Below are 18,380 nucleotides of genomic sequence, written 5' to 3'. Positions count from 1 at the left end.
GGCTTTATTACGATCTAAAATAACATTATTATTAATTGGCTACGAATTAATTAAACCTACTGCCTATACGGTCGATTTCATTTCTTTAACTGCCTGATTATACTTTAGCGATAAAAATTTAAATTCTATTTGTGTTAATATGGCCTTAAAACACATCAAAAGTAGTGTTATTTTAGTAATATTTCGTAGTTCATGTTAAATTATTGATTTATATACATTAGTGTTATTTAATAAGTCTATAACGGTGATTAACGAATATTATATTTTTTAGAAAAATAGAAAACGAAATTAAACGAAATATATAGACAATGCGAAATATACATTAAACTCGTAACGCAATATACACTTATTAAACATCAGTGTTTAGAATTATGTTTAAAAACATTAAAGTTTAATTTCTAAACATGACCTCTTACCAGCTGTTCCGGTTTGGAACACTACCGCAAAGATCTTGGAAGATTGTTTGAGAAACTCGTTTTATTTAAACAGATGTGTTTAAGGAAACAACACCAACTCTTACCCGTGTTTAGCTTTCAAACATGTTTAGATGTTAAAAACCTAAACACCTTGTTCAACCGCCTAACATATATGTAAACACCTGAAACTGCAATCGAAAACGATTTATTGTGTCAGTTGGACTAAGAATGTGATGGTCAAAATTTTTGTACTGAGAACCCAGTCTCTAAACTTAACAGTTCTCGAAATAAGTTGGAAGTGTCCGGAAATTACAAACGATAGAAGCACATGATTTTCAGAGTTTGAAGAAGCAGTGACAAGGCTTAAGGTTACCGGGCCTACTGTTTTTACTTCTAGATGATCGAAAACGCCAAACGCGGTTGTTAAAATTACTTTTAACAATTGTATATCACTTACCGCGACTTCTGACACGTTTCAATACGACATTTTTGAAATACATTCATCTGTTTAACTTCATAAATCCCGAAACATTATTATAGCCCTTCGTAGCTAATTCCTGAACAAATAATACCGTCTGCTATGACGTATCGAGGACTTAAAAAACGTCATTTCCTAGTCTCTCCTGATTGGAGCTTAGAAACATGTAAATCGCGTCACTTGGTTCATACGCTACCGCCCTTTTCAAAGCGAAATCGTACTAGGGCCATCTTACACAGTTGTATATTCATTTTTAAATATATTCATGATTAAAGTTATCCGAATTTTAAATGAACGTGATGGCGAAAATATACGCGTAAATCAACAATAAACGGAGGATTGAAATACACCTTCTACCCTTGTCTACTTACTAAGTATAATCTTCAACCAACAAAATAACAAATGAGGGACAGTACACTCAATGTTAAGCGCTCGTTTTCAAATAAGCACGCGTCCCCTAGTGTGTCATTTGATGCAGAGCTAAAATAAATCGAATCGTTTAAAACATTAGTAAGGTATGATAGATATGTAGAAGTTTCATAATTTGATCATTTCTATTCAGATGACAAGTTACCTAAACTCACCACCGCGGCGCTGGCGTCAGCCATTGCTCTAAGCTTACTTAAGGGCTACCATACAGGTCGGCTTAGCAAACCGATAACTTTTTCAGATATAATTTTTATCAAGAAAACTTCGGTCAAATTCAGATAACGTTCGAAAAGTTAAAGCTTCTATGTCCTCTCCTCTTTCCCTTTCCCGAAACCAACCATCTAAATTAAAGGTATATAACGAAACGTTTTAAGAAAATAAACCATTTTATTTCCGAAATTGTAATAGAAACCCTTTTATTTCCAAAATTGTAATAGAAACCCTTTTATTTCCAAAATTGTAATAGAGACCCTTTTATTTCCAAAATTGTAATAGAAACCCTTTTATGAGTTTCATCAAAACAATGAAATCAATTTCGGGAATTTTAGGTGGCGCTTCAGAAAATTTTCAGGTGGCTCAAGCGCTACCTAAAACAACCTAGCGACGCCACTCAGCTTACTTAGCTTCCTATCGAGTGTATCGTCCCTCGTTTGTTGGTCTAATATGTAATTCCCCAAAACGAAAGTGTGTTAGTATACAGAATTGATAATAAAACAGCTCGCAAGTTCTCCTTCGAAGTTCATCCGGTATACGCGACGAAAAAGCGAAGTGGATGCTTGATGAAGAGGAACAGGGGAGACATCGGAACCCGACTTCGAGTGGAATAATCTCCAGGGTAAATCGTCAGCGGAGAAATCGCTCCGTCCATTATCAATATGGACAAATTATACCGAAAGACGACACCGCGACCGTCTAGGTTCGACGAAACTGACTCTAATTAGCCCATATTCGGAGTTGGCCGACTGAAGAGCCATAGACATTATTCTTAAGCTATGGTCACACTAGAGCTTATAACCCAGTTTAGTTCGGTTTGAATGCCAGTTTCGACCCCCGACGATAATTCTGGTTTCACACGTGCGAAATCGCTTCACCCCGGTTCGCTTATAGCCAAGGCTTAAAGGCCTAGGTTTTCATGTCACTCTTTAAATTTACTTTCCTTCCAAACAAATACCCTGGTGGTAGGCCAACGTGTTCCGCTGTTCGCCTACCACCAGGGTATTTGTTTGGAAGGAAAGTAAATTTAAAGGGTGACAGGCAGAAGAAAACCTAGGCCTTTAACGTCATTTCAAATGACGACCAGAGTTTTGAAAATACTAAAATAAACCCCAAAACCATTAGTTAATCATGTTCATGTTTACTATACATACAGTAATATTATTTGACGTTATTTAGAATTCAATTCCCATTATTTTGGAAAATACGAGCAATTTTGCTTCGCCACCTTGTCGTTTTGAAAGCGATTCTAAGCGAACTGACTTGGATCAACAGGAAGTGATTGCTCACGCTGTGTTTTGAAAACTAGTTATCTAAAACGAAACGAATTTAGGGGTAAGCGTGAACCTGGCTTTAGTTTCGATTTCACTTTCGAAACGTTTCGAGTTTTAAACATCGTCAACTGAGACGAAACACTCAACTTCGGCTACGGAGGACAAACTAGTAGTGTATCCCTGTTGGTTGGCCGAATGACTGTAGGTGATGTGGACAAAATTAGCCTCTGGAATTTACACACAGCGCCAAATTCTCTCGGAGTGTATGTGTGAACGTCAAAATGGCAAATGGCTGCGCAGGTATTCGGGGGTTGCATTCAGTTTGCTGAGTGTCGTCGACTCTCGACGTTTTCCCGGCTCGAATGCCATGAAGTGAGAAACTATAGATACAACTTTTAAAGGCCAATTCGTTTGTCAACCAAACTTGTCCAACTTATTGGCAAGTGAATTAAGCCGTGTGAACATCAAAAGTTGGTTTGCCTTTTGGTGGACCAACAAGCAACATTTTTGGGGTGTACACTTTCTTTGAAATACGGAACTATTTGAAATTCAACGAATGAAATTAAGCTATTCAGTAACGTCATTGACACTGTATAATTTGAAACCTTTGACCCGTCTTCTGCTTACTATCTAATATTGCTGTTATCGTAATAGCAGACATAAATAATTTTGACAGGCTAAGAAAATCTAATTTGTCACCAATAAAATTGAATAGTCTGAACGAAACTTAAGACAATAAAATGCATATAATACCGACATTTGTTGTTGTTAAAATGTATAAATAACTAGGTTTTATAGAAAATTACCCAACTAGAAAATATACGACTTTTTTTCGGCCTATCCCGCTCGTAACAAAAATTTTGAGATTTAAATTAACGTTGAAATAATTAAATAAATTAATTATATTGCGAATTTACGTCTCACTATTAATTAAATCCTTAAGAATAAAAAGTAATACTACTAATATGTGTAATATGTCCCTTATACTACTATTGAATAAAATCGTTCGACTATGTTCAAAATTAAATGATGCTATTGTAGAGCGAGTTTTCGGAACTTATACGAATATTCTTTACTTGAAAAGGCAGCCTACGATGGAACAATAAATTGAAAAGGGTTGTCTACGAAAATATTTGTATATTTTTATCTCGAACATCTAAACAAGAACCAAATCCTAACATTAACGTGTTTTCGATTAAATTTCCGGAAATTCGACTAATAATAATGGTAAATAAACAAGAGAGCTTTACTACTATCAAAAACGTGTGATAGCGAAAATCCATATGGCTGGAAGACACGTAGTTGACAACTTCACTACACGGATGTGATACGCTATAATGCCTAGACTAGAACATACCAAGATCCGATTTACGCCAGGAAGAACCTGGGACTGTAGCTTAAATGGCTACGGTGTAGAGATGTGCGAATACCATTTTTTGGGGATCGAATCAAATATCAAATATTTTTTTCAAGGCACGTCAAATACCAAATCGAATATTTATAACGTCAAATAATTTGGTCGAATATTTTTACAGCAAAATTTTAAGCCAGTTACTGATCAAATACCTAATAGTATTTGGAATACCAAATAATTCGACATATATGGTTTTGAAATAACCAAATAGTTTCCATATTTGTCAAAAAAATAAAAAAGTAATGGAAATCACTGTTCATTTTACTTGCAATAGTAAAATACTAAACCAAATGTATAATTTATATTTTATTTTATTTAATAAATTTAAACTATAATACTCATTATTATCATAAATACGTTATATTTTATAATATTTGCATATCGCGTATAATTTTTTAAAGTTTTTTTTATTTTATTTCGACATTTACGAGAACGTATTGAAGCTAACAGAGAACACGAGCCCACCATTTTAGTCCCGCCTCCCTTACTAGAAGAATGGGCGAAAGATTATACGAGGAAAGGCAGAGGGGCGTGGTTTTTCCCCCGGAAAATCGCGAGACGATTTTTTTATTAAGTGGGGTGGCGGAGTGGTTAGCACTTTCGCATCGCGGCAAGAGGAGCCTGGTTCGATACCAACTTGTGGCACTGAGTGGAAACTCGTAACCACTCCTTCCGCGTTCAGTTTGCAAGTTCTCTCCCCACTGGATTAAGGGGTTTTCCCCTTAGCTCTTCGGTTTTCCCTTCCAGAAAAACTTGTTGAGGTTAATGGTAATAGTGTTTGGCTCGTGTGGCATGAAGGGCTTGCCACCACCCTCCTACGCATTGTAACCCGGCTACCTGAATTAATGGCTTTAAAAGTCGCTTAATTTCTTGGTCCCTTGGGTATTAGCCTAACTTATTATTATAAAACTTAAAGCAAGTGTCGCCTCCTATTTTAAGGTTAGTATCATTGGCGAGCGAGAGATGTCACTAACGTAGAGTTTAGTCGAAACTGAAACAAGTTGAGCGAGTAAATTATTCCCTTAAAAGTAGGTGCCTCGAGGTACCCCTTCCTTTGATTGGCTTTGCGTAATCACGTGCGCAGACAACTTAGCTTGGATTGGCTTTTCCGCAATCACGTGTTTCAATTACGTAATCGTCGACTATCAAATAAATGACAATACGTTTTTGAAAGTCGATAATAGATGGAAGCACCTTCCCGACGATCTAAGTAATCATAGCCATCTTCGTTACATAGACCCAATCAAAAATACAGAGGGCAACGACAGAGCCGACACTTGCTTTAAAAGGGTAGAAATGAAATGAAAAATTAAACCGCCACCTAGCGAAACATCTGACAACTAGAGCCATTGACTACGCGTACAAATACAGGACGGGTTAGCGCAAAGCGAATAACATGCAGATTAGATTAATAAATAATCGGGATAGGGTGGGCCAAATCCGTCAGCGTTTTCTCAGCGAAAAACAGGAAGATTCACTAGAAGCGACATTATTCGGGAATTCATCAAGTTGAAGTGCGGCGGAGGGGGTGGAAGGGCCACCCGTTGGCACCACGTCGCCAGTGCATAGTGCCTGTAATATGGAGAGCCGTGGGACACCTCCAATATGCATAAACATGGAAATATTTGGGAAAGGGCCAAAATAAATTATCGAACTACAGCGGAGTATTCGGAATATTTTGCTAGGCGCTAAATTCGCGTCTCTCTGCGGGGAATTATGGTGAAGTCGGGCCCTACGTTACGCGGACAAAGATGAAACGACCGGAAAACCGCGGATTCTAGCGTCGCCAGCGGGGAATTTAACGCAGGTGAGAGGGCCCAGCTAAATTCTTATTAAATAAATTGGTCGACATGGTTGAATATATTTATACGAGAGACGCTTATCAAGTAAACCGCAACGTCGTACCGCTTTATGTTAAACCTTCTAAGCGTCAACGGGAGAAATGACTGAAAACAATGACGCTTCAACTATTTCAGCTCGTTAAACCGTGCTAAACTTTCTTCCAGTTTAAGAGATTTAATTTAGAGATATGGCTGCTAAGAAACTAGCTGGATGGGAATTTAAAAAATTTTAATTTCAACTTTCAGGTCCGCCATAATTCTTTTGGGATTTTTATTTCAGTACTCCGATTAAACCGAACATAAGATTTAAATTGTGCCAGGGACTTCGTAAAAGTTTTAATAAACTCTTTAATCTAATTTAAATTAAAGATAATATTATAATATAATCATCAGGTATAAAAGGAGAATTCATTTAATATCCGAATTTTAGCTAAATAATTAACGGAAAACTTGAAGATGTCAAATTAATAGTTCAAATTAAATTGGACGTTGCGAACAGTAAAGGACAGAATAGGTCCGTCTCGGTGACGATATCGCTACGAATTCGATATAATCGTATGTCTGTAACGTAATGTAAGTTTCATCACAGACCACCTACACCAAAGGGACACGTATCGCTGATAGTAATTAAATATTTTTATGTCTCGAATGTGATCCGGGTTTTTAAAGAGCGCGGCATCTCACGGCAAATAGAGGCTTTTTAAAGGTACAAAGACGAGCACGCGCAACAATAAAAAATGTATTGTAGAAGTTGGCTCGAGCACGACGTAAGATAAATAATTTGAACGTGCCTTTTTCTTTTTGTTGTTAAAAATTCGCATCGCTTTGGAGACACCTTTTTTCGAGGTTGATGCGAGTCCTTCTTGGGGTAGGTAGTCTCTGGAATATTTTACGTCATTCTAGGTTTAAAATCTCCACCTAGTGAGGCGCTATCAAAGGTGACTGGAACGCGAGAGCCTTTTCAGTTTATAAAGAGCCACGTAGCTTCTAGTTTTACTTTTGTTAAAGCAAGTGACGGCTCTATCGTTGCCCTCTGTATTTTTGATTGGGTCTATGTAACGAAGATGGCTATGATTGCTTAGATCGTCGGGAAGGTGCTTCCATCTATTATCGACTTTCAAAAACGTATTGTCATTTATTTGAAAGTCGACGATTTCGTGATTGAAACACGTGATTGTGGAAAAGCCAATCCAAGCTAAGTTGACTGCGCACGTGATTACGCAAAGCCAATCAAAGGAAGGGGTACCTCGAGGCACCTACTTTTGAGGGAATAATTTGCTCGCTCAACTTGTTTCAATTTCGACTAAACTCGGCGTTAGTGACATCTCTCGCTCGCCAATGATACTAACCCTAAAATAGGAGCCGACACTTGCTTTATGTGGACGATTTGCCCATGGACAGTAAATTAAGAGGACAAGTTTTCGATACCCTTCCACAGTGCATTTTATTTCTCCCCGCGTATCAATCAGCTCGAGAGACTCCGAGGGAGTCTCGCAAGGTCGTTTGTACCACGTGATCTTAAAATTTCAAAATGGTAATCTAATGCGGTTGATATTGTTACGTAATTTTTTGCGCTTTATATTTTAGTAATTTTTAATTTTGGTTTTTTAATTCAATAAAAACTATCAACTGATATTTAGTAAATCATATTTAATCTATAAAAACGTGTAAAAATACCTTTTGGCGTAAAAATATACTTCGTGTTTATCTTTTTTCTTTTTTCGAACAATATCGTCCACTCTTAGCGATAGTTGTTTTCTTCAAATAACCTTGGACGACACCCTTAGTGTGATTGGTTTACGGGGGCTAAAAACCAGGCTTTTGACCGAACCTCTAAAATTTACTATCCATGATTTGCCGTTATAAAACACAAAGTGTGTGCTAAGTAGTCGAAAATCCCGCGCAGGCTCTATATAAATTGAAAAGACTAATCAGTGTCGAAGCTCGTGTGATATCCTTTTGGTATCACGGTTTTCAACCCCGACCATCCTCAAATAGCGGAACTGCGCGACGCTGGCGGCGATTATCAATAATTGCGAGGAAATAATTAGCCGTTTGAATTCGTCGCTCGAGGGACGAGGTTCAGGCAGGGGACCACGTAGCTTCGTCAAGATTATTTGCCACGTAATAATTCAGAACGAAATGTCGTGGGCAAACAGTAAATCGAATGAACGCAAATACGACGACCAGTCTATAACTTTTAATATTTATCTCTTTTAGAAAATGTTTTCCGCTCGTGTCAATAGACGGAAAGAACCTTTTTATCATTTGCGATATTTTATCATCGAAGATTAATTACCGGGCCTCGATAAATATTGCTGTAAATGTATAACTTTTATTTGATAAACCGCTCAAAGTTCCTTCTCCGATTAATAAAGTTATTAATTGAGACCCTTAATTGGATCGTGTCGCCCCCCCCCCCCCCCGTTGCTAGCCAAATCAGCTTCCCTGGCGACACGATCTTTCCAATTTCACAACGAAATTTAAAAAAGGTTATGTAGGTATGCGAGATTTCCAAAAATAAAAATTGATTCAGAAACAAATCTATAATGAAAATATTGAAAATATGGTTTATAAATAAATATCGTTACGCAGCTTGATACTTCTACGCAATTATGAGGTCGATCGAGGTCATTGGGCGAGAATCTTCGGCATTTATTAATTAATAATAACCATTAATTAACGTTTATACCAAATCTTCGCTGGAAATTAACCGATTGATACCTAATTTCCAACGTCTAGTCTACGTCTTGTTCAGAAACTATGTTGACAATTTCAAAGCCTTAGCAGATACCGCGTTCGATTATATTTTATGGGTATTAATTGTTTTAAGCTAACAAACTTTAAACTTTACTCCAACTAATTGGCAGTCAATTAAGCAGCTCGTACGCTTTTTAGGGGTCCAACAAGCAATTATTTCGGGTACGTGAACGATTTTTAGATGTAAACTTGGTCTAAGATATACTACTATTGGAAATTCAACCAATTAAATTAAGCTTATCCGTAACGTCACTTAAGCCTTTGACCCGTCGTCTGCTTACTATATAATATTGCTGTTATAGAAAAAGCAGACATAAATAACTTTAATGGGCTAAACCGAATTTCTAAATTTCATATAGAGGAAATATTATAGCGGACGACAATAAATAATAGAAATAACCCAAATCGTTAACCCTCGTTTACATCGGATAAGGACCACTAATTCGGCACCAACAAAATTGCATAGTCTACACGGTATTTTAAAAACCTAGACATAATCGATTCGAGAATAAATTCAAAACCGTCGCAAATTATTACTATAACGGAAACCGAAACCGAAAATAGCTCAATAAAAAACACAGACTACGCATTTTGCGAAATAAAATTTCGTTTACACACGCGCAAAAAAAGAGTACGGCGAGTTAGAAAACAACTTGGGAATTCAAAAGGCGTAATTTTGGCGTAGAGCGCGGAGACATCAACGCCTGGATGCCAATCTTTATTCGATCAAAGAAAATAGTAAGATAAGGAGATGTCCTTTTTATGACGGGGAGAAAACGGCGCCGCTGCCAGCCATGCCGGATTCTTTTTCGGAGCAGAGGCATTCGTGGAAGGGGAAGCGAGAGGAGAGCGCGCTGCTGAGAGATGCTGGAGAGCTGAGTCAGGAGGCGCGAGAGTGCTAGCGAGCATCCCGTCTCGGCCAGAGGAGAGACAGAGCGGTGAAGACCATGCTGCAGGAGAGATGCGGTCTGTTCACGTTCTCGCTTTTCAAAGTTCACGTTTATTTGTTGACCATCGCAGTCTCACTTACTCAAGGTAAATTCATTCTACTTTTTACACGCTTTTTCTTATTTTTATAAAAAAAATTCTTTATTGAATTAGTTTGTATCGCGATTTTTTATCATTAATTTTCAAGTCAGCTTTTGTCGGGTCCTTGATTAAGAATGCGGGTTTTTACGCGCTGTTTATGAATTCGTAAAATCTCATTTCGGAGAGATTTTTTTTCATATGGGAGGATTTTTTCATTTGTGTTTTATCCCGGATTACGGGACCTTATCTGATTAAAATACACTATATCCAGTAAAAGTAATTATTTTTCCTCTTTCGTTTAAGACCTATCGATTGTCCACAAATTCATTCTGACACCACACTAAAATTAATTTCATCTTAATAGGCTTAAATTTAAATTCGTCCATAACTTTTCATTATCTTGAAATGTTAAAATTTTTATCTGTTTTGAAATTACTAGAGTAGCGGTTTCAGTTTTTTCTTGACGTAAAATAAAAATTCGAAAACTATCTTTCATATTTTTGGACTCGATTATGTTAACGTTTCCGTTAAAGTAAATTAACTAAGTCCATTTTGTATATACATTATAAAGTATGTCAGCTAATATTACATTAAAATGTATGTCAGCAAATAATCTAAAGCATGAACAATAATCAAATTAGTCTAGTACATAAAATAGTGTAGTACAACTATGAATATCGTGAAGAATGTACGTCGCATTTGACGAAAGATAAAATTAATCATTGTGTTGATACGAGTTAATAGATCAAAATCTGTATATAACACCCGGTAACGCGCGTTAAAATAACAAGCCTAAAGGCTTTTCCAAGAATCACTCGACCTACTTCAAACAGAATGGATTGAACAGAAAGAATTGACTGATTTAAATTTAAATTAAAACCTACTTAGATAATCTAAATAGAGGCTGGTTTTAGGGCCCGTATCAAACGGCGCTTCATCCATCCCCGCAAAAGAGCTAGGGCCAATGTTTCCAATAAAGCTTTAATTATTTACTAAATCGAAAGTGCTCGGGCACGAAAAGGGTCGGCAGTCATTTCAACTTGGCGTCAATAGACGTCTTGCTCGGAATAATTAGGAAGCCGAGATATTTCTACGTCGTGGTGATTGAGAGCGGACGGGAAGGAAATCTCGAACGAGCGAATATAGATTTGCCTTTAATTAGCGTGGCGAAGGACCGATAGCGGATTAGTCGCTATACCCGTTCGAATCATTCCCTTATAATAATAACGGCTAATACGGAATTTCAAGTAGTCAAAGATCAACTTGGAACTGACCGATTCCTCCCAAACAGGATGTCACTTTAGTGCAGTGCACTTGACAAATATTTTGAATCAATCAAATAAATATTACCGCGTATATTTTTTTAAGGGGGAAGAATACAGTAAAAGCCTCTTTTTCGTTTCTGAACGTTTCTGTTTTAACAATAACACAATTGAATTATATTTTTCTTATTAGGCTGAACCTTCCTCTAGTGCTTCAAATAATTTTGATAATTATAATATTAATAGTTAACGAGATATAAGGTCCTAACTAAAGGGTAGTTTGGGCGATTGCCCAACTTGTTTAGCTCCGGGGGTCCGAATTAAAACGTAATAACTTAATTACTTTTAAACTTAAAATTCTCAAAATTATTTTAATCACTAAAGAAGAGGCTGTTTTACACATAAATATTAATTTATAAGTTAAAATACAAAATTAAAAGAGTTCAGCTTGAAATAGCGCGAAAGTAGACAATGGCCACTATAGTCTTCCCCCTTAAAGGGAGTAAATTGAAATTTTGAAAATCCTTTCCTAACGTAGCAAGCGTAAATTATCTTTGGCTTGTGTTAAACCTGGTACAGAAGTTCGTTGAATATGGAACTTCCCTTTAACCTGAACGCTACATTTTCATTTAAGTGAAAATCGCTTAATAAATCTGCTTAAAAAATTCCAAAAAATGAATAAATCACATTTAGTAATCAAGTGGTTTGTTTTCTTAAAGATTTTAATTAAAATACTTTAATATAATAGATTTTAACGCGTTAAATATTTATGGGTAGTTATTAAACCTAAATTATCATTATTCGTTAACTTCGAAGGTCATTTAATATTGGACAAATAATATATCGGACTCGAATCTAGTTAGCGTGCCAGGTGACTTTCGAACAGCGCCACCGTGTCCGATATTGGTAAGATTTCCACCTAAATAGTAAACATGTGTGCAATGTAATAAACGAACAAAGTTAAGCTTAATATCTTTTACTAATTTGTCATCTAACGTTTTCACGTACGCGCTTTTGTATTTGGGTGGAAATGTATCGCGATTCTCTCGGTAGGAGCGCTGGCGGTTGATGCAATTTAAAATATGGGATTTTTGTATTTGGGGGGAAATGTTTCGCGATTCTCTCGGTAGGAGCGCTGGCGGTTGATGCAATTTAAAATATGGGATTTTTGTATTTGGTTGGAAATGTTTCGCGATTCTTTCGGTAGGAGCGCTGGTGGTTGATGCAATTTAAAATATAGGATTTTTGTATTTTGGTGGATATGTTTCGCGATTCTCTCGGTAGGAGCGCTGGCGGTTGATGCAATTTAAAATATGGGATTTTTGTATTTGGGGGGAAATGTTTCGCGATTCTCTCGGTAGGAGCGCTGGCGGTTGATGCAATTTAAAATATGGGATTTTTGTATTTTGGTGGATATGTTTCGCGATTCTCTCGGTAGGAGCGCTGGCGGTTGATGCAATTTAAAATATGGGATTTTTATATTTGGGTGGAAATGTATCGCGATTCTCTCGGTAGGAGCGCTGGTGGTTGATGCAATTTAAAATATGGGATTTTTGTATTTTGGTGGATATGTTTCGCGATTCTCTCGGTAGGAGCGCTGGCGGTTGATGCAATTTAAAATATGGGATTTTTATATTTGGGTGGAAATGTATCGCGATTCTCTCGGTAGGAGCACTGGCGGTTGATGCAATTTAAAATATGGGATTTTTGTATTTGGGGGGAAATGTTTCGTGATTCTCTCGGTAGGAGCGCGGGCGGTTGATGCAATTTAAAATATGGGATTTTTGTATTTGGGGGGAAATGTTTCGCGATTCTCTCGGTAGGAGCGCTGGCGGTTGATGCAATTTAAAATATGGGATTTTTGTATTTGGTTGGAAATGTTTCGCGATTCTCTCGGTAGGAGCGCTGGCGGTTGATGCAATTTAAAATATGGGATTTTTGTATTTGGTTGGAAATGTTTCGCGATTCTTTCGGTAGGAGCGCTGGCGGTTGATGCAATTTAAAATATGGGATTTTTATATTTGGGTGGAAATGTATCGCGATTCTCTCGGTAGGAGCGCTGGCGGTTGATGCAATTTAAAATATGGGATTTTTGTATTTGGGGGGAAATGTTTCGTGATTCTCTCGGTAGGAGCGCGGGCGGTTGATGCAATTTAAAATATGGGATTTTTGTATTTGGGGGGAAATGTTTCGCGATTCTCTCGGTAGGAGCGCTGGCGGTTGATGCAATTTAAAATATGGGATTTTTGTATTTGGGGGGAAATGTTTCGTGATTCTCTCGGTAGGAGCGCGTGCGGTTGATGCAATTTAAAATATGGGATTTTTGTATTTGGGGGGAAATGTTTCGCGATTCTCTCGGTAGGAGCGCTGGCGGTTGATGCAATTTAAAATATGGGATTTTTGTATTTGGTTGGAAATGTTTCGCGATTCTTTCGGTAGGAGCGCTGGCGGTTGATGCAATTTAAAATATGGGATTTTTGTATTTGGGGGGAAATGTTTCGCGATTCTCTCGGTAGGAGCGCTGGCGGTTGATGCAATTTAAAATATGGGATTTTTGTATTTTGGTGGATATGTTTCGCGATTCTCTCGGTAGGAGCGCTGGCGGTTGATGCAATTTAAAATATGGGATTTTTATATTTGGGTGGAAATGTATCGCGATTCTCTCGGTAGGAGCGCTGGCGGTTGATGCAATTTAAAATATGGGATTTTTATATTTGGGTGGAAATGTATCGCGATTCTCTCGGTAGGAGCGCTGGCGGTTGATGCAATTTAAAATATGGGATTTTTGTATTTGGGGGGAAATGTTTCGTGATTCTCTCGGTAGGAGCGCGGGCGGTTGATGCAATTTAAAATATGGGATTTTTGTATTTGGGGGGAAATGTTTCGCGATTCTCTCGGTAGGAGCGCTGGCGGTTGATGCAATTTAAAATATGGGATTTTTGTATTTGGTTGGAAATGTTTCGCGATTCTCTCGGTAGGAGCGCTGGCGGTTGATGCAATTTAAAATATGGGATTTTTGTATTTGGTTGGAAATGTTTCGCGATTCTTTCGGTAGGAGCGCTGGCGGTTGATGCAATTTAAAATATGGGATTTTTATATTTGGGTGGAAATGTATCGCGATTCTCTCGGTAGGAGCGCTGGCGGTTGATGCAATTTAAAATATGGGATTTTTGTATTGGGGGGAAATGTTTCGTGATTCTCTCGGTAGGAGCGCGGGCGGTTGATGCAATTTAAAATATGGGATTTTTGTATTTGGGGGGAAATGTTTCGCGATTCTCTCGGTAGGAGCGCTGGCGGTTGATGCAATTTAAAATATGGGATTTTTGTATTTGGTTGGAAATGTTTCGCGATTCTCTCGGTAGGAGCGCTGGCGGTTGATGCAATTTAAAATATGGGATTTTTGTATTTGGTTGGAAATGTTTCGCGATTCTTTCGGTAGGAGCGCTGGCGGTTGATGCAATTTAAAATATGGGATTTTTATATTTGGGTGGAAATGTTTCGCGATTCTCTCGGTAGGAGCGCTGGCGGTTGATGCAATTTAAAATATGGGATTTTTGTATTTGGGGGGAAATGTTTCGTGATTCTCTCGGTAGGAGCGCGTGCGGTTGATGCAATTTAAAATATGGGATTTTTGTATTTGGGGGGAAATGTTTCGCGATTCTCTCGGTAGGAGCGCTGGCGGTTGATGCAATTTAAAATATGGGATTTTTGTATTTGGTTGGAAATGTTTCGCGATTCTTTCGGTAGGAGCGCTGGCGGTTGATGCAATTTAAAATATGGGATTTTTATATTTGGGTGGAAATGTTTCGCGATTCTCTCGGTAGGAGCGCTGGCGGTTGATGCAATTTAAAATATGGAATTTTTGCTTATCGAGCAGTTTATTCGTCTAAGATCTAACAGTATTCACCTCCCCTAAAATACGCAATCAATTAAGTCCGATAAATCCAAGTTTTCCGACGCTATTGAAACGCGAGCGCGTAACGTATTTCCTTCCCCCCTCATGGGGGACAACTTGACGATGGTTCTATCGCATCAAATCAATATTAAGTATAAACAAGAACTAAATTATGGTGCAATTTAAAAAATGTTTTTGTTTTTGCTTATGATTTGAGTCCATTAATTTATTCGTCTAAGATTTAACAAAATAATTTGTAAAAATCAAAAACAGATGTCGGTAGTTTGTTCTTCTTGGACTAAAGCCACGTTCACACGTACACACGGAAACGTTTTGCCTCGTTTCGATCTCGCTGCGGTTCTTAGTGTTTGGAAATCTTTTTGTTCACACGTTTGATTTCCAGTGAGTTTGGAAGAAAATTGGACACGCGTAGTATAGAAATATAATTAGAAGTTCGTCCGCTCACGCATTTGAGTGACGTTTCAAAACATTATAATTATAAATGAATGCACCCAGAAAAAATTTGTTGTATTTTTTAAGCAAATAGACAAAAGGTTGCGAGACATTTTCTACTAAAAAAGGCATACAAATTTTATCAGGCGCAAAAAAATTCACGATTGACGATTTTTGGAAAATTAATGCTCATGGTTCGCAAAAACCGACTCGATGACGTCACGAATCGCTGCCAAAATGGTCAAGGAAGCGGTTCAGCCGAAGTGATCTGAAACGCTGGGACGCGCGACGGTCACTGTTCACACGACTGGATACAAACGTTGCAGAGGGTATCAGTGTTGCCAGTGTGTGGGATGATTCCCATATTATGGGATTTTTGGCGATTTATTGGGCTTTGTGGGTTAAAGGGATTTTTAAGTGAAAATCATTGATTTTGTGGGAATTTTGACCTTAAAAATTTTGCTATAAATTATTTGAGAAAAAGCACTATTTCCGAAAAAAAATATCAATTTTACCTATTTGTGTATTTTATATCGCCTTAAGATTTTTTTATTTTATAACATTTTTTCTAATATAATTTTTTATTCCGCGCTAGCCTACGAAAGTAGAAAATATTTTACATGTTTTCCGCTGAGATTTGGGAGGGGGCGCGGCTAAAATCGTTTTGGGGGTTTGGCTGAAAATTTGGTAACCGGACTGTTGGATTTTCACTCTTCAAACCATGGCAACACTGGAGGGTATGTGTGAACGCGGCTTAAGAGACAAGGTGACGAGACAATCGCGTGACAAAACGCTGACGGATGGCTATGACGGCTGATCAGAAATGACCATTTCCCGGTTGATGATTTACAAGTGATCTCTTATCATTTGGAAGCGCATCGGCGTCAAGCGCGAATGAACGCGGCTCATTTCACCTCGAAAATACGGAATATTCAAATGACTCTGAATAATTCCGTTCGCGGGATTAATTCTGCTGAAACCTTCGACGATATTGTTTGACCTTTACGGCGCCCCGTTGAAACTCATCCGTCTAATTGTTTCTAATAAGTCGTCCGGATAAATTGGACTAACGCAAACTCAGCTCGTGTTGATGGATCAAGCCTAACCCGATTTAGCACGCCCCCTAAAATTACACCAAATTGACTTTCCAAATGATGCCATTTCTCGAGAGTTTACCGTAATGTAAATACCACATATTTGAGGTCATCCAGTCCTAAATGTACTTATTTTTATAATCTAACATCTCACAAGTCCACCCCCCTTATATAATTTCTGAGTGCACCACTAAGGTCATCGACTGCAGGGTCGTAGTAGCCAGAAAAATCGTCAAAGGGGTCAAATTAAATAAGTCTTTTTTATGTGTTTAGTATTGGTCTAGTTTCAGAGGTAGTGAATATTTAGTATTGTTATAAATATTTCGACCACTCCGAGGGGTTTTACAATCATCGTGTCGGTCTGTCTGGACTGAGAATTTTCGGTGCAAAATGTAATAACTGCGTTTGCAGTTTCTAAGAGTTAGAGAAAAGCTTTTTTTTTATCAATTTGCTTTAGTATCGGGCGTGATTCGAACCCAACCCCTCCTGCACGACAGGTGAGCGTTCTACCACAGAACAACGGATACATGTTACCAAAAATTATAAACTCTTCCAAGGAGAGGTATATTTTGGCTTGCCAAATTGTTTTTTATTAGAAAGCTTAAGCCAAACCCCCTACACGTTTTAGAGTTTTGGCTTAAACTTCATAATATCAGGTCAATAGCGTGTTCGCTATTCAATACCTTCAGTTTAAATGAAAGAAAAGTTTCCTACAATACCATAATAAAGAAGATAATAATATATCAAACATTAAAAAGAATATTTTGAAAGGGTGGAATTAAAAAACCAAAAACACACGGAAGTTCAAAGGGAATTTAGAGGAGCGAGACAGGGCATAAATTATACTTTGTTGAAATCGAAAATTTCGGAAGAATATTATTTAGCGTAAAAATGCAAGTTTCAATGAACGTAAAAGTAGGGCGCCGGCAAATATTAATTATTAGAAAAGTCCGTTCTTATTTGCAAAAGAGATTTATTTCAAGAAGACGAGTATACTTACAATAATAAACTCTGCTCGGAAACAAAAGGGGGAAATAAAAATTAATGAAACCTGGTAGTGGCCCAAATTTATTACCCACTTCCGGCACGTGACCTTCGAAAAATTTAGTCTTCATTTTATCTTTAGTTGGTTACCATGGTAACTGCGGAATTTGATTTTGTTCGGAGTTCCGGCAGGAAGTGGGTAAGCGCTATTAACGACGCCATTGCGATTTTAAGCCGACGAATTTACGAAGCGTACATGGATGGTGCCAGAGACTAAACTATTCGCGACCGAAAACTATCGCTACGCCCCCTTTGGTTCGCCATTGAAACCTAGATGGGTAGCGGCTAAAGCAGACGCTATTAGTTTTTCCTCATCTTTATTCGTAGATTTGACTTTATAAATAATGATATTTGCATTTAAATACAATTTTTCGCATCGGTTGGTTATATTTTGATAAGTTTTTTTTAAGAAAAAACGTTCTTATGACTTTTTAATTTGTCTGTAGCAGACGCTAAATCATAGGCGCTACTTCGGAGACGCTAGCGCTGGTACGCCACCTAGACTATAATAATAATAATTTTATTTATCAGTAGAGAAAGTGCTATGCACTTATTGAGTCCCGAATACATACACAAGAATATATACGTTAGTAAATCCTAATAAAACTGGAAACCCAAAAACAAGAAATAAAAAAGCAAAAAAAAATAAAAATGAAAAAATAAATAAAAATCAATTAAAAACAAATGAATTCGGTCGCGAATACTCACATATTTATAAGTACTTGAATGCGTTCTAACGATTAAAAATTCAAAAATTCCGAAGGATATATTAATTTAC

General features: G+C 37.5%; 1 protein-coding gene across 1 annotated transcript in view; it reads left to right on the top strand.

Annotated features, from left to right (window-relative positions):
• Positions 1 to 9,648: 9,648 nt before the first annotated feature.
• The window catches only part of Reck (Reversion-inducing-cysteine-rich protein with kazal motifs), a 95,100-nt gene continuing 86,368 nt past the window's right edge, over positions 9,649 to 18,380 (top strand). Inside the window, exon 1 of the mRNA XM_090160796.1 lies at positions 9,649 to 9,860. Within this exon, the coding sequence (XP_090016922.1) occupies positions 9,773 to 9,860 (88 nt within the window). The 5' untranslated portion in view covers positions 9,649 to 9,772. The remainder of the gene's footprint in view (positions 9,861 to 18,380) is intronic.

The sequence above is a fragment of the Leiobunum rupestre genome, chromosome 10, assembly GCF_980474605.1.
Source record: "Leiobunum rupestre chromosome 10, qqLeiRupe1.1.hap1, whole genome shotgun sequence".
In the NCBI taxonomy this organism is placed as follows: domain Eukaryota; kingdom Metazoa; phylum Arthropoda; class Arachnida; order Opiliones; family Sclerosomatidae; genus Leiobunum; species Leiobunum rupestre.
The sequence above is the reverse complement of the archived record's forward strand: the minus strand, read 5'-3'. Positions and strand labels throughout refer to the sequence as shown.